Source organism: Myxocyprinus asiaticus, chromosome 5, assembly GCF_019703515.2.
Source record: "Myxocyprinus asiaticus isolate MX2 ecotype Aquarium Trade chromosome 5, UBuf_Myxa_2, whole genome shotgun sequence".
NCBI classification, from domain to species: Eukaryota; Metazoa; Chordata; class Actinopteri; order Cypriniformes; family Catostomidae; genus Myxocyprinus; species Myxocyprinus asiaticus.
This window is the reverse complement of record NC_059348.1, coordinates 349,343-363,819: the sequence shown is the minus strand read 5'-3', so window position 1 is coordinate 363,819 and position 14,477 is coordinate 349,343. Positions and strand designations below refer to the sequence as shown.

Genomic DNA, 14,477 nt, shown 5'->3' with positions numbered 1-14,477 from the left:
GAATAGGGAAACATGATTCAGGGAAATGTGAATTTTGTAATCAGGAAGAAACAGTAGAGCATGTAATGATGATCTGTCCAAGGTATAGTAATGAAAGAAAGATATTGATTTCTAACCTTAAGAAAATTAAGATGATTTTTGAGTTGACAGGCATTCTGGAAAGAAATTCATGGGATGAATGTTTTACATTTTTAATGCAATATCTGAAAGCGACAGAGTTAAATAAAAGAATATTGGTCAGTCAGGAGATACAGTGCATTTGTACTAAAGCCCCGTTCACACTGCCAGTGACATTGCGCTAGACAGCGACAACATTCCATTCATTTTCAATGAAAGCACAGCGACTTCTGGCACAACGAGCTGTCGCGATCTTTGGCGACAGAGATCGCCGTGGGAAGCAACAAGACAAGTTGAGAAAATGTCAACTTTATGCAAATGACTACCAATGAGAGTGAAGACAGAGGAGATTACATCATCCGTCTCAAGGCAGTGTGAGTGTGAGATACTGGAGTCAACTCAAGTGCAGGCAAGACGGTGAAGTACCGTGAGCGATTTCACTGTTCTGTATCATTTGTCTGTAACCACATACATAGATATGGCCTAATAAAATGATGCGTGGAAAACCGTGTCGGCATTCTGAGTGAGTTTGAATTTTTAGATGCAAAAGAACTGAGTCCTTGTCAAATTTGAACATTATCTTAGTTTATCAGCAGTATCATCTGTAAACAGCATTTCAAATGCTACTATGGCCAGTTGTGCAGTCCACCAATAACATTAGAGGAGCTGCAGCAGTAGCAGAAGTTTAGCGACATGCCGCCTGCAGTGTGAACGGGCTTAAAGGAATAGTTCACCCAAAAATGAAAATTTGCTGATAATTTACTCACCCTAAGGCCATCCAAGATCTTTCTTCATCGAAACAGAATTTAAGATATTTAGGATTTCATTTCAGGCCTCCTCCTTTAAACAATGCAAGTGAACAGTCCAAAATGCATATTTAGGGTGCATCAAAATAATCCACACGACTCCAGTCGACAAATAAAGTTCTTCTGAACTCAAACGATTGATTATTTTTAGAAACAAAACAATACTTGTATACTTTTTAACTACAAATGTTCACTTCCGTACATCTCTGTGATGCGCGCTCATGAGAGGGATGACGTGAGATCATTGGTAAGGTCACGCGTGGAGGAGGAGGCAGGAAGCGCATCATTGTTTACAAGAGGAGTGCTGTACAAAGGTTTAATTGTCTTGTAGCTGTAGATTTGTATTTGTATAAGTGTATTGTTCAAAATGGTCGTTTGGCGTGTGAATCCTGGATGCTTCAACCTTCAGAAACCCCAAAGAAAATATATTAACTTTTTATTGATTGCCGATACATGATCATGAGCGACTGAAGCTCTGGCTTATCGTGCTGAACCTGGATATCAGTACACCCCTACATTCTCTCAAATATTGGAGGTGTGCAGTGAACATTTTGCCCCTGAGGATTTCAGACCATCGAAAGTGACAAAGCGTTGATATCTGAATTCATCGGCTATGCCCGTGCAGTTTTTCCAGTGAACTCAGGTATGTGTGAAGACTTGGTCATTGTCACACCTCCCTCGGGCTCTGCACCTGCCTGCATAAATATTTCACCTTCACGCAAATTCACTGTCTCACTGTGTACATCCTGTGAATTTCAGTAAACGCTCTTGCACTTGGTTTCACTAACTACAGCTTGTGTGGCTTGAATTCCTGACAGTCATATAGTTTATATATTTCTGCTAAAGAAAAAGCACAAGTAGACAACGCAACGGCATTGCTCTGAAATAAAGGATGGTTATTTACTGCAGTAATGTTTTTTATTATTATTATTATTATTTGGAAATTATTATTATTATTTTTTTTACATTGTTTTGAAATTGTTTTGGACTGTTTTGGTTTGTGAACGGCACTTGGTCTGTAATTAGTGCAAGTTTCTCTTGTAAACAATGATGCGCTTCCTGCCTCCACATGACGCATGACCTTACCAACGACCTTACGTCATCCCTCTCATGAGTGCGCGTCACAGAGATGCACGGAAGCTAACATTTGTAGTTAAAAAGTATATAAGTATTGTTTTGTTTCTAAAAATAATCAATCGTTTGCGTTCAGAAGAACATTATTTGTCGACTGGAGTCGTGTGGATTATTTTGATGCACATTAAATATGCATTTTGGACTGTCAAAAAATGGAGTACATTCACTTGCATTGTTTAAAGGAGGAGGCCTGAAATGAAATCCTAAAAATCTTAAATTCTGTTTTGATGAAGAAAGAAACTCAGATACATCTTGGATGGCCTGAGGGTGAGTAAATTATCAGCAAATTTTCCTTTTTGGGTGAACTATTCCTTTAAGAGTAACGTAATTTAATCCAGACCCAACCAGCAGGTGGCGGTAATGCGCCTTTCGTTGTATGCAACTGCCATACAAAATGAAGAAGAAGACGCCCTCCAGCATTCATGATGGCTTGACTGGTCGTGCTCATGCCGCACAAAACACACTTTCAGGATTTATAGATCGATAATGTATATCAGTAGAGATTAGACATTATCTGTTTGATTACATTAGATTAAGGCGGGAGTGTGGGGTTAAGTGAAACTAGTAATAATAGCGTTATAAACGTGCATATCTCGTGATTAATCTTAGTATTACACATTCAAAGAGACAAGTTGTATGTTTTGTTACAGCTTAATCGGTTGAACGCGGCGTTTATGTGGATGTTTACTGTAACACTTTACAAAAACTGGATTGAACGCGTGTCTTTATTCCGTTCAGACGGCGACGCGTCCAGGAACAACGGGCTGTTGTATGTGACTCATGACAGTTTAAAGTGCTGATCGGTTCCGATCCAAAGAGATGAGCCCTCAGAAGAAGATGAAGAAAAGAAAGCAGCTGAACGCGCTCATCGGACTGACTGACAGCAGCAGGAAGAAAAGCAAACAGACGTGTGGACACCGATTACTGCGAACCGAGCCGTCCGAATCCGAGTCCAGTTCAGAGGAGCCGGACTTCAGCCGACACCGAGCCGGACTCTGCGGACTGTGAGTGTCACTGCTCATTTTCACATCATAATAATACAGTTGAACAGTGGGGTTGTAACTATAGGAGTTACATATTGCATATATTGCAGGTTGTGCTGTAGATGTGAGTTGTTGTTGTTGTTGTTGTTGTTGTTGTGAGGAGTTCAGTGCACTGTTACCCGCTGTGTGTGTTCATCATCCTGGCGGCGTGTGTCGTGTGCTGCGCCGGACTCATATGGATGCAGATCGCCCTCAAAGAGGACCTGGACTCCATGAAAGACAAGATCCGCATCAGTGAGTATACAACAATAACGACTGTCATATAGAGATTACTTCTCACCATCAGTTTCTAATAGATTCAGTCAAGTCCTGACCTTATGTCGGGTTGCGTGTGCCGTTTCGCAGTGATAATATGCTGTGCAGAAACAGTGAAGACTCAGATTTCATTATTCTTTTTACTGGAGAAAGAGAAACAGAAATGATGATGAGAGACACAATATTAAATGCCAAGGACCAGTTTTTACCGAGTAATCCGTTATTTTGTAGAAAGGGGCCAAAATGACCATTTTCACCAAGGATTTTGAAGCAGAACTACAGGTAAAAATGACATCAGAAAAGCGGCAGTATCATGATTTGATTTGTACACAGATATGTAGATCTGTTACTAAAATCAGTTGACTTCAGCACCTCTTGTTGCATTATTTGCCAATGACGTGAGTTCAAAAATGGGGAAAACACTTTTTGTGTGTTTTGTGTTTAGAACTCCAGAAGTATTAAAGGTATCTTAATATCCATATACATTCTGGTTCAAAACACACTAAACTTTTTCTGTCTTCTTTTAAGGGCCCTATATGGGGTCAAATCTCAAAGATGTGAGGAGTAAAGTGGTGGCTCAGTGGTTAAGGCTCTGGGTTACTGAACAGAAGATCAGGGGTTCAAGCCCCAGTACCACCAAGATGCCATTCTTGTGCCCTTGAGCAAGGCCCTTGACCCTCTCTGCTCCAGGAGCACCATATCATGTCTGACCCCCAGAAAATCATTTCACTGTATATGTGCAGAATGTATAATGTGTGACAAAAACATGGTATGAAACTAGTTTTTCTCATCCAGGTCTGAAGTACAAATTCTGTTGAAACTAGAAATACACTGTTATTATTATTATTATTTTTATTCTGTTAGTACTAAAAAAAAGCTCAATAAACATGACACGTGACTCTTCAGCTAGTACAATAATTATATCTGCAAAGCTCTGGAAAACATCACAGAATAATGGATTACTCCGTAAATATTCGTCCATTACATTTCATATTCTGCCTTTCATCTCAGAAAACATATTAACTTACGTTTCAGTCGGGGAAGTTTCTGAAATGTGGTAGATTTGATATTTTCTTTCTGTTTTTGGCATCATGATTTCTCACCTTGTTCACAGTTGTCATGTGGTTGTGTGATTTTCATTGATGTTGAACAGTGGAAACCAGTCAAAAACTGTCGTCGCACGAGATTGTGAAACTCAGTGAGGATCTGAAGGACAAACAGAGAAAACTGGATGACATTGAAAGTGGCGACAAAGGCCTGGCTAAATTATGGTCCAATCTAACGGAAATCAACCAAAAGGTGAGTTTACCACATCTGTCTTGAATCCCAGTGCCACATTAGATCATTATATTCAGAAACAAAGTTTCTTTTGATCCATATCTAAACGATAAAATCAGAAAATGAATCGTAGAAAATGCACGATTGTTAATGTCAGTATTAACAATGAAGAGTTTCCTCTTTTGCAATGAACTGTAGTGTTATGACTCTTGATTCTACTAAATCAAACACTTCTGTAGCTCTCAAAATCATTTTTAACTTAAAGGTGTTGCGTGAAATTCTTTAGATGTTGCAGTACTTCCTCCTAATATCCTAGCTCAACCGTGAGCATTCGTAGACTGATTCCCTTGAAAAGCATCCCAGCAAGCCTGACACGAAAAGCCGTTTTTCAACACAATTGTGGATCTAGTGCCTGAACTAAAATCAGTTCCTTGTGGAAATTTACCCTTTCTGATTCAGTTACACCAGGGTCATGAAAGCAGGAACTTTAAAATAATCTTTGACATAAGCATGTGACACTGTTGATGTGACAACAGCCGAGCCGACTCACTTCAAAACATTTTGCGAGGTAGGGGACTTGGCTAGTGACTTAGTAGCACCTCTAGCTCTGGCCGGTGAGTCAAACAGATGGTGTCAGGCCCTGTATGTTAGTAAAGTCTTGTTTCTCTCTTCACGCAGCTCAGTGCGCTCGACTCCGCTGTCAATCACTTGAAAGCGAACATAAAATCAGCATCCGATCTCATCGCACTTCCAAGAGCAGTCGAGGAGCTCCAGAAGGTTTGCTTTGATCCGCTGTCTCGCATATATGAATGAATCGTTCTGGTCTCGTGGTGTCCAGTGATGTGTGTGTGTGTGTGTGCCTCTGTAGAGTGTGGCCACTATCGGCAGCACCGTCACCAGCGTCCAGCACGACATCTCTATGATAAAGTCTGTCGTGGAAGAGAGAAGGAAAGGAGATCAACTAAAAGAAAGCACGGTTTGTTTCATATTTGTTTACCGTCTTCACTGTCCTAATGTGTGAAACATTTAAACAGTCTTTGATTTTAAACTTGCCTGCTGTTCTTCTACAGAGAATTAAGTAGAAGATTCGCTCTGTCTCTTGATTCTGAGAAAACAGAAGTGCTGTATGATGGATTTAGGCCACATCTGTACACATCCACTGAAGCTTGTTTTGAATTTTTCTTTTTGTTTCTTATGTGGGACCAAAGAATGGAGGGAAAGCCACAAACAGCACACCTGAAAACAACAACACGTGTTTTACGCTGAAGCAGGTAATACCTGAGAGCTGCCACACAATTCAGGAAGATCACACTCACAATGAGCCTCATTCAGGAAACACCAGCACAAACAATATTTGTATATTTATAACTGCTCCTCCTGACCACGTGTAAATCGTGCATAAGACATCAGAACGTTTTGTGTTCTTTGACTACATTTTGATAGAAGTGAAATTAAACTAATAATTAAATGAGTGAAATTAAGCTTCGCAAATAACATAAATGAATTAAAAAGAGGTTTGTTGTTTTCTTTTTAAACCATATACTTAACTGAAAGTGTGTCTTTGATGCTTGTGTTTATTTCTTCAAAGTATATTTTATTTCCAGCTGTGCTTCATACATTTAATATAGTGTTTTTTCCAGCAGAAGTGCTTGACATGGGGCAAAAAGTCTTGTGGGAAGACTTAGTTTGCCCTCTACCGTGACCTATTGGGCAGTTCATTTGATATGAGCTCTATAGTTTCGGTTTCATTATTCAGTGTAGGCATCAATAAATGGCGATCAGTTGATAACATGTGGTCAATGCTAATGCTGTTAAGCCTATAAATAAACACATCGCGGGCGGGTGAGTACACAATACAATGGGAAAAAGCCAGAAGAAGCCCGCACACTGTCGTAGCTCCCAAATCTGTATTAGTTTACAGCATTTTGGTCAAAGAATAGAACCAGAGAATGTTAATGGTGGTGGACAACCTACTGCCGACGTTAACTGAACATTTTTACACTAAAGCTTCATTTTAAACCCTTTTAAGTGACCTTGGGATGACCGTTAGTCCCTCACTTTCTTTGAGACGCTATTGCGTTTGCTACATCAACATTTCACGATGTGAATATGTAACTGGTCCAGCTCGACCTGCTCCGAGCGGGATTCGACTGCCGTCAGCAAGGAGCGTGCTAACGAGGATGCTAAAGGCTACAGCCTCTAGCATCAGTCACTAGTGCACCTCTTGAGGCCAAGGTAGTGAGGTTTACACATCTATCATGTACCAGCTGGCTCATGTTACAAATGCTCTTCATGCATAAAAATTATTTCATTACTGCTCCGCATAGATGTTAAAAGCATTTACTAGCAAGTCTTGAGCCTTCCTTGTATGACGTTTTCATGGGCGTGGATTATGATAATTATGAATTTACTAACATACACATATTTAACAACCAAATCTGGGGTGTACACAGCGTTTGTGAATCCAGAGGAACGTTTTCGGGAAGCTCCGCTTTACGCGTAAATTAATCCAAATTTAGTTTTATGTTTATGAAAGTTTCATGCATGAGGCCCAATGAGTGCAACAGTCTGGTTCTGGAAGTAAAAATCCCATCGTGTTTAACGGCACAATTTTTTGCTGAAGAACTACACAACCCATGATCCTGAAGAAAACGATCCACCAATCAGAGAACTGCGCTGAACAAAGTGCGCCAAAAGAGCTCTGCAGCAACCGACCGCTTAAGTGACGCAATCGAGCCGATCAGCAGTCTCAAACTACTTACACATTTGTATATATTTGAATGTTTAGCAATAAACTTAAATAATCAACAACTTAAATCAGTAGTTTTGTTTCCATTGTTTTTCATTCGATTAATAAGTATAATCATAATGGAAATAAGTAAAACATATGGATTGGATAGTCATTGTTGGAAAAGTCTGAACTTGTCAGATACAACAAGTACATTACGTTGACATCTTCGTTCTGTGAGGATTATTTCAACATCTATGCACCGTGTTACTTGTGGTCGAGCGATATGGGTTTATGGGTCCGAATACAATGAAGAAGGAAATTACAACAGTGCATACAACCACAGATGTGGAAGAAAAAGCTGGATTTGCTCAAGTTTTGTGAGGTTCATGAATTACATCTGTTTAAACCAGGTGTTCACATATTTTATTATTGATATTTGCCTTTTTATCATTAGACAAGACGGTTACAGGGAACAGAGAGAGCTAATGAAACATCATGAGCTCATACCCAGGACAGTCAGTGTTCGTATGGTCATGGAAATCCTGGAAAAGTCATGGAATTTAGAAATGTTGTTTTCCAGGCCTGGAAATGCCACAGAAAAACAAGTTAACACTGAAGTTTTGGTAAAGTCATGGAATTTTTTACCAAAATATTTCCAGCAATACACGTGTAAGTTTGTCGCGATCGCTGAGCAACGCAGATGAGCGCTACTCCGAGCGCGCACAGAGCAGCAGCATGCAAAATGAGTCGCCGAGTAGTTCTTCATTAATGCTTGAGGAGTTCGCTCACGATTGCTCAAGGTCATATGGATAGTGTATAAGTAAAGGAATGAGTAATTATTGTAAGTATATATTAAGGCTTTGAATGTTTGTATGTAACAACTCACCATGTTAATTAAGCTTATGGTGATGTTTGCTTGTGAGTCTGAGCAGTGTCAGTTGTCCACTTCTTGATGTGCAGTTATTAAAAGTCTCAAAACATGAGAGAAGTCGTGCGCTGATTGTCATTGATGTCCCTTGATCTTTCCCCCGGTCACTTCTGTCAAGTACTGGAGCAACAGCCGACACGAAAGGTGTCTGTTTCAGGTCTATTTATCTCAATTTGTTTTCCATTCTAATGTGTAATTATTAACATTGGCAATTGAATGTGAAACTGATGCAAATATATATACAGGATATATATAGCCTGGAGATTTCAAAACAGTCTCAGCTGTTTGGATGCAAGGCGCTAAAATATGGGACAAACTGCATCCTGTATTGATTCAATATTAAATGCAATTCTGTTCCCTTTAGTACTAAGCGATACTGCTTTATACGTGACGGTTTCTATTTTGCACGTGTCTGATTCAGTGTTTGTTGAGTGCTTCTCACAGAAATTCTTTCTCCGTGTCAGTGGTCTGAAAACAGTTTGCAAGAAAGTTGTCTTATTTGTGAGCATGTAATCTCAGACCATCTCAGGAGGTGCTCGGAGTTGAATTAACGTTAAATCCAGCGATTAACATTTTATAATGCATGCATAGCATGCCACTATTTGTTTGAATAGGAAAAAAGTGGCTTGAAAAAATTGAAGTGGGCATTAAAATGCTGACAGTGACACATCCGTAAGATGTGGTGAAAGGACAGGGCAAAAACAATGTGTTTACAGCAAAAAATAAAAAATAAATAAAACTTTCTTGAATTATTAAAGGTGCTGTAAGTGATTTTTATTTTTTTTCATAGAAAAGTATGCAAAAAATGTCCCTACTCCCTTGAAGATATTAATGAAATGAGTGTCCTGAGATATCTCACGGAAAGACTTTCTAAACAGCAAACATAATGTGTCTGCGGATCGCGGACATTGGCGCTTTTCACCTGTCAATCATTTTGCTCGTTCTCATAGTGTTGTATTTGAAGCGGATCGAGGCTGTGATTCATAGTGTTTGTCAGTTGAAGACGCTGTTGTGCCACTGTTGAATTTGACAGCCACAGGAACAAACAATGCCGCTCTTTTGCTCGGTTTTTGGTCTCAAAATGATCTTTGGAGGGCGGGGTTTTGGAATGAGGGGGCGTGGCTAATTCAACGGCTCAGTCACTTCAGAACACTAAAATCGCTTACAGCACCTTCAAAGCAAATGATGCGTGTCGTTGTGGTATTGTATAAGGTGTGTTTTGACTTCTATGCACAATGCTGTATTTCATTTTTCACAAATGAGTAGAATCTAGGGCTGTCAATCAATTTACATTTTTAATCTAATTAATTACATGATGTGGTGAGTAATTCATTGAATTAATCGCAATTGATCGCATATAAATATTTGCTGAGAAAGCCCCTCAAATAACAATAATTCAATGATAACAATATATAATGATCAAATAATTATAAATAGTTATATTTAAATACTTATAAAAATAATATATATTATAAAAATAATCATTCAGATAATAAAATGCATTACATTATTGTGGCAGACAGGTAAAGCATTGATGAGACAAAGTGGCTTTAAAAGGCAATATATTTATTTCCGTATTATTGATGATAATCCTGTCATTTGCATACAGATCACAGCAATCCTTTGCAATTGAATTAGTCAATCTGTCAGAGATATATTCATTATAAGGGCTTGTCTAAGGATGCGTAAATGTAAACGTGCGTCAGACTGAGGCTTTTAGAGCACTTTGGTTGCATCGCGCCTTAAACACTGCGTTTTAGGTCGCTTTATCAAGTTTAATGTGGTTTGTAACTTAAAAAAAAACACATCTCAAGATCCCTACATTTGGAATTGTACTCCTTCCAGCTTTGTTTGAACGCAAGAACGCATTCTCATCTTGTGCTGTCACAAGTGTCAAGCAGGCCTGTGGTTTGTACAGTTGCGCTTTGCCCACACAGCTGGAGTTTCGATTACTGCCCCCTGCTGAAAACAGGTGGTACTTCAAGCTTGAATTGCTCCGATGGTGGAAATATTCCTTATTATGGTCCGGGAACATGATTAATTGTGTAATTTGTTTAACACTTTATTTTCATATTTAATTTATCACATCAAATTAACACATTTAATCAACAGCCATAGTAAATTAGAAAAATACTGCAAAATAGTTTGGAAATTCATTGAAAAGTCATGGAAATTTACTAGTCAAAATGTGTACGAGCCCTGACAGTTGAAATGAGACGTTGTATGCCGGTCGATTATTGTAGTAACAATGGCACGTAACAACAGAACGAACTGTGATTGGTCGTTTACCTGCAAGCTGGTGTTTCTAGGTGCCCGCGCGGCTTGACATGCCGGTAATTAAGAAGTTTCCAAAATTATCGGCCTCTGTGATGTAATGGTCGACCACTACTTCCATTGTTTTTGGGCTTGTTTTAATCAGGATCATCTGCTGTCAGTAACGATATGCCGTTGCCCATGTTCTGTTTGTGTTTCATGAAGTAATGAGCAAAAACACGGCAATGACTGCCCCTAAGTGACATATGTTTTATGTTGCGTTTTCACTTCGTGAAACATAAACAGAATATGGGCATGGTATATCGTACGATCCTGATGAAGACAAGCCCCAAAAACATAGATGTTGAAATAATCCTCAACATAGTGACAGAGTGACGTGACCACTGATGAGATGAATCAGTGCTGGTGTCCTCCAGGATCCGGACTGACAACCGCTGAACTGTTGTATTTGTCCCATGCTGATGTGACAGGAAATCCAGTATATTCAGGAGGGCTTGAATGAATTGAACAGCACTCAAGTTCTTCATCAGTCCTGGTCTGGTGAGCAGATTCAGAGCATTCACTTCATGCTGTCCAACCTCAGCAGATGGGTATCTACTCTGGAACAGAGCTCTGCTGCTGCTGCTCCTCATCAAGTATATTTCACAACTCCATCGTTCAGAAGTTTAATAAGAATGATGGCGTCATTTCTCAGCTGACTGTCTTCTGTTCATCTCATGCAGGAACTGCAGACTACCGGAGAGCCTGTTAATACAGGTTGGTAACTAGAAGCTGGGTAATTAATTGCTTTCTTGTGTTTTGTCGATAACATATGTGCCTGAGATCTTATAAGCTGTTGATAAATGTTTCATGTAATCTTCAGGTTCTTCAGTGTCACGCCGGCCCAGATTTCTGTCTCAGAAACGTTATAAACGAGGGCAGTCGTCCACTCAGAAGACGGTGATGTTTCCTGGGGTCAACTCTATCGAAGGTGCTCTTTTACTTGATAACGCTTTTCGTCATACTCGATGAGTATTTAGACACTTGTGTCACAAATGAAAATGTCCAATATGAAATGTGACTGATCACTTCACATGTCCATTAGACGGTGCTTCATTTCTAAGTGGCCGGTTCTTTGACAGAAGTCCCCAGCCTTTTTGCTGCAGTTAAACGTGAATGTGATGTTTAGTGTTTGTGTCAGGGCTGTCGACCTCATCATCAAGTGGGCAGAATGGAAAAAATTCTTTGGGCATGTGGGCCAAGCTACAATATTGTGTCAACGAAAAGCTGCTCTCTACAAATCCATAAAAACAGTTCTACGGAACAGTGTAACATTTGTTCACAAAATAAGACATCAGTGCTTGTAGCTTTTTTTAAATTTTTTGGGTCATGAGAAAGAAATCTCCACCTAGCATGAAATTGTGACATAATGGTGCGTTCAAGTCATGTCAGAATGATCGTATTTACGAGTTTAATTCAAAATGCTCTCTGTCATTTTGTTCATTAAATCAGCTGACCAGATCACGAGGTTTTCGTAATAAAAAAGCTTCAACACAGGCGGATAATTATTTGTAGCACAAACTGTAAAAGGGGTCGCACCGATTTTAAAACTGAACAGACTGTAGAGACGCTGCTGTTAGTCTTTGAGCAGATCATCGTGCATATATTTCGTTTTCCACCACAAGGACACATAACCGACATCCTCCCGCGGGCAACTGAACAATAAATAATGAATAAACCTGACATATGAATGGTGGATGCCGATATGTAGACCACAGGGATGCAGCTCAGATGTGCTGACCTCTTTCAGTAGAGAAATATTCTCTTGTATGCTTTGCATTGTGATGGTTTTGCTCATGGTTTTTGTCTCAGATCTAGAGAAGGTCCTCCATCGAGCTCTGCAGCGTGGCGTGACGTATGAGGAGTTGCGTGAAGTGTTTGGATCAGATACTCCAGACTTCAGTCTTCTGCAGCTCTATGACAGAGATGAAGACCACATGTACACACTGGAAGAGCTTCAGGCTGCACTGAGGTCAGGCCAGAGCAGCGATTGAAGAGAGCGCACTGGATCACATCAGTGTTGATCTGATGGCACTATAAACTTGAATGTTCACCGTTTACACACTGTCATTCACCTCAGAGTCCATTGAAGCTCTTCTAGGAAGTGAGTGTTTTTGTTTGTGTTCCATTGAATTGGATGGAGAAGCTTGAAATGTACCGTTTTGTTTTTTTGCAACACACCAACAACTTGTTGCATTTAGATTTATTACTCAAAATGAAGCTTATTTTTAGAACCATTAAGATCATTTTTGTGACAATGTAAGCACATTTTCCTAGCCAATATTTATTACTGTGATGTGAAAAAAATTCTGTTATTTAAATCAGATTTATTATGCATCATGGTAGATTGTACAAAGAAATCCTTGTTGTGTGCAGTGTAATAGAGTAAAAAAATATCGTTTACCAATACAAATGTTGTTTTAGAATCTCAATTGAGAATGAAAAGAAACTCAAAGTAAAATGTCTTGACATTTATGAGGGAAAGTGTGCTTAACTGTCATGAAATTAGCATCACAATGTAAATGTTCCTAAAATAGGCCTCATTTTCTTAATGCAAAAAATAATTTCATATTTTGTTCCTTATGCCTTGATATTGACTTCAGGGTGTAATGTGACCTGGACATGTTTTTGTAGCATTCTCCCATATACATATATATATATATATATATTTATGTGACAGGAATCATTTTTAAGTTTGTGAGAAATGAGGGCAAATGAAGATTATTTACTCATTATCAGATCTAGCAATAATATAATCCAAAAATTGCTTTTAGTGGATATAAGCATCTGATATTTATATGATAACATAATGCAATGCGCTTGGCTACTTGTCAATTAGCAGATATTTTGATTTTAATCCAAAGTACATTTGAGTGGTAATTGCTCATGCAAAGGTTTAAAAAAAGATCAATATCTTGAATGTTCATGTGTGTATATATATTTATCTGTAATTTATCTGCGTTTCTCCTACACTTGGCTCTGTAAGGTGTGAAGATCACACACAGTAAAGCTGTTGTAGATTGAAAGTGTTTTTGTACAGCCGTTTTAAGCTCATGTCTTGCACACTTTGCTGTCACAATAAAGGTGTAAATATTGTAGAATTTGACATTTCTAATGATTAATTTCAATCTGTTGGAAGATGCTTGATAACATGAAACTAAGTGTTGCATTGCATGTTCCCTTTAATTTAACATGAATAAAAGCTCATTTTATTTAAAGCTGTTTACCATCTCAACTTTTCTTTTTCAGTCTTTATGCCGTATTTTCTTGTGATCTGAATTGTTAGAGGAAGGAAAACAAAATGATGCCTGAACAACAGGGAAAGCAAGCACATTAAAAGAATATTCCGGGTTCAACACAAGTTAATCTCAATCGACAGCATTTGTAGCATAATGTTGATTACCACAAAAATGAGTTTTGACTCATCCCTCCTGTTCTCTAAAAAAAAAGCACAAATCTGTGTTCCAGTGAGACACTTACAATGGAAGTCAATGGGGTCAATTTTTAAGAGGGTTTTAAGACAGAAATGTGAAGCTTATAATTTTATAAAAACACTTCCATTAATTCTTCTGTTAAAACTTGTGTATTATATTAAAAAAATCTATATAAATTCTGGTATTGATTTTTGAATTTTGTCATGAATGAGAGATGTTCTTACTACTATAATCCTTTTACAGTTACAGTGCTGTGAAATAATGTTTCAGAAAACTTTTCTAAACTCAAGCCATTTCAAGTACAGCTATTCAAAACCACCTTGAAATAATGTGTCTAAATGAATTCTACAGTAGTTCGGTAATATCACGTGTACTGTAGTATTATTCTAGAGAACAGCACTGATTATTGAAGAAAACCCCCCAAAAAATCAAGAATCG

General features: G+C 38.6%; 1 protein-coding gene across 3 annotated transcripts; it reads left to right on the top strand.

Moving 5' to 3' along the window:
* Positions 1-2,459: 2,459 nt before the first annotated feature.
* Positions 2,460-13,823, top strand: LOC127440814 (EF-hand calcium-binding domain-containing protein 14-like). 3 transcript variants are annotated; one of them, XM_051697743.1, is made up of 10 exons: positions 2,460-3,061; positions 3,204-3,334; positions 4,509-4,654; positions 5,312-5,410; positions 5,502-5,609; positions 5,842-5,904; positions 11,037-11,201; positions 11,289-11,322; positions 11,429-11,536; positions 12,418-13,823. In XM_051697743.1, exons 1-10 carry the CDS (start codon positions 2,877-2,879, stop codon positions 12,597-12,599), a joined length of 1,221 nt encoding a protein of 406 aa, XP_051553703.1. In that variant the 5' UTR covers positions 2,460-2,876; the 3' UTR covers positions 12,600-13,823. The 3 variants fall into 3 exon arrangements, with proteins under 3 accessions (XP_051553703.1, XP_051553702.1, XP_051553704.1); XM_051697742.1 differs by having other exon boundaries at positions 3,201-3,334; XM_051697744.1 differs by having other exon boundaries at positions 2,924-3,061; positions 3,151-3,334.
* Positions 13,824-14,477: the final 654 nt, after the last annotated feature.

Bases quoted from the DNA above. Each gene is read 5' to 3' on its own strand.
- LOC127440814 (XM_051697742.1), top strand. From the start codon at position 2,877: ATGAGCCCTCAGAAGAAGATGAAGAAAAGAAAGCAGCTGAACGCGCTC. The intron at 3,335-4,508 runs GTGAGTATACAA...GATGTTGAACAG, and splicing joins GAAAGACAAGATCCGCATCA to TGGAAACCAGTCAAAAACTG. The intron at 11,537-12,417 runs GTGCTCTTTTAC...TTTTTGTCTCAG, and splicing joins TGGGGTCAACTCTATCGAAG to ATCTAGAGAAGGTCCTCCAT.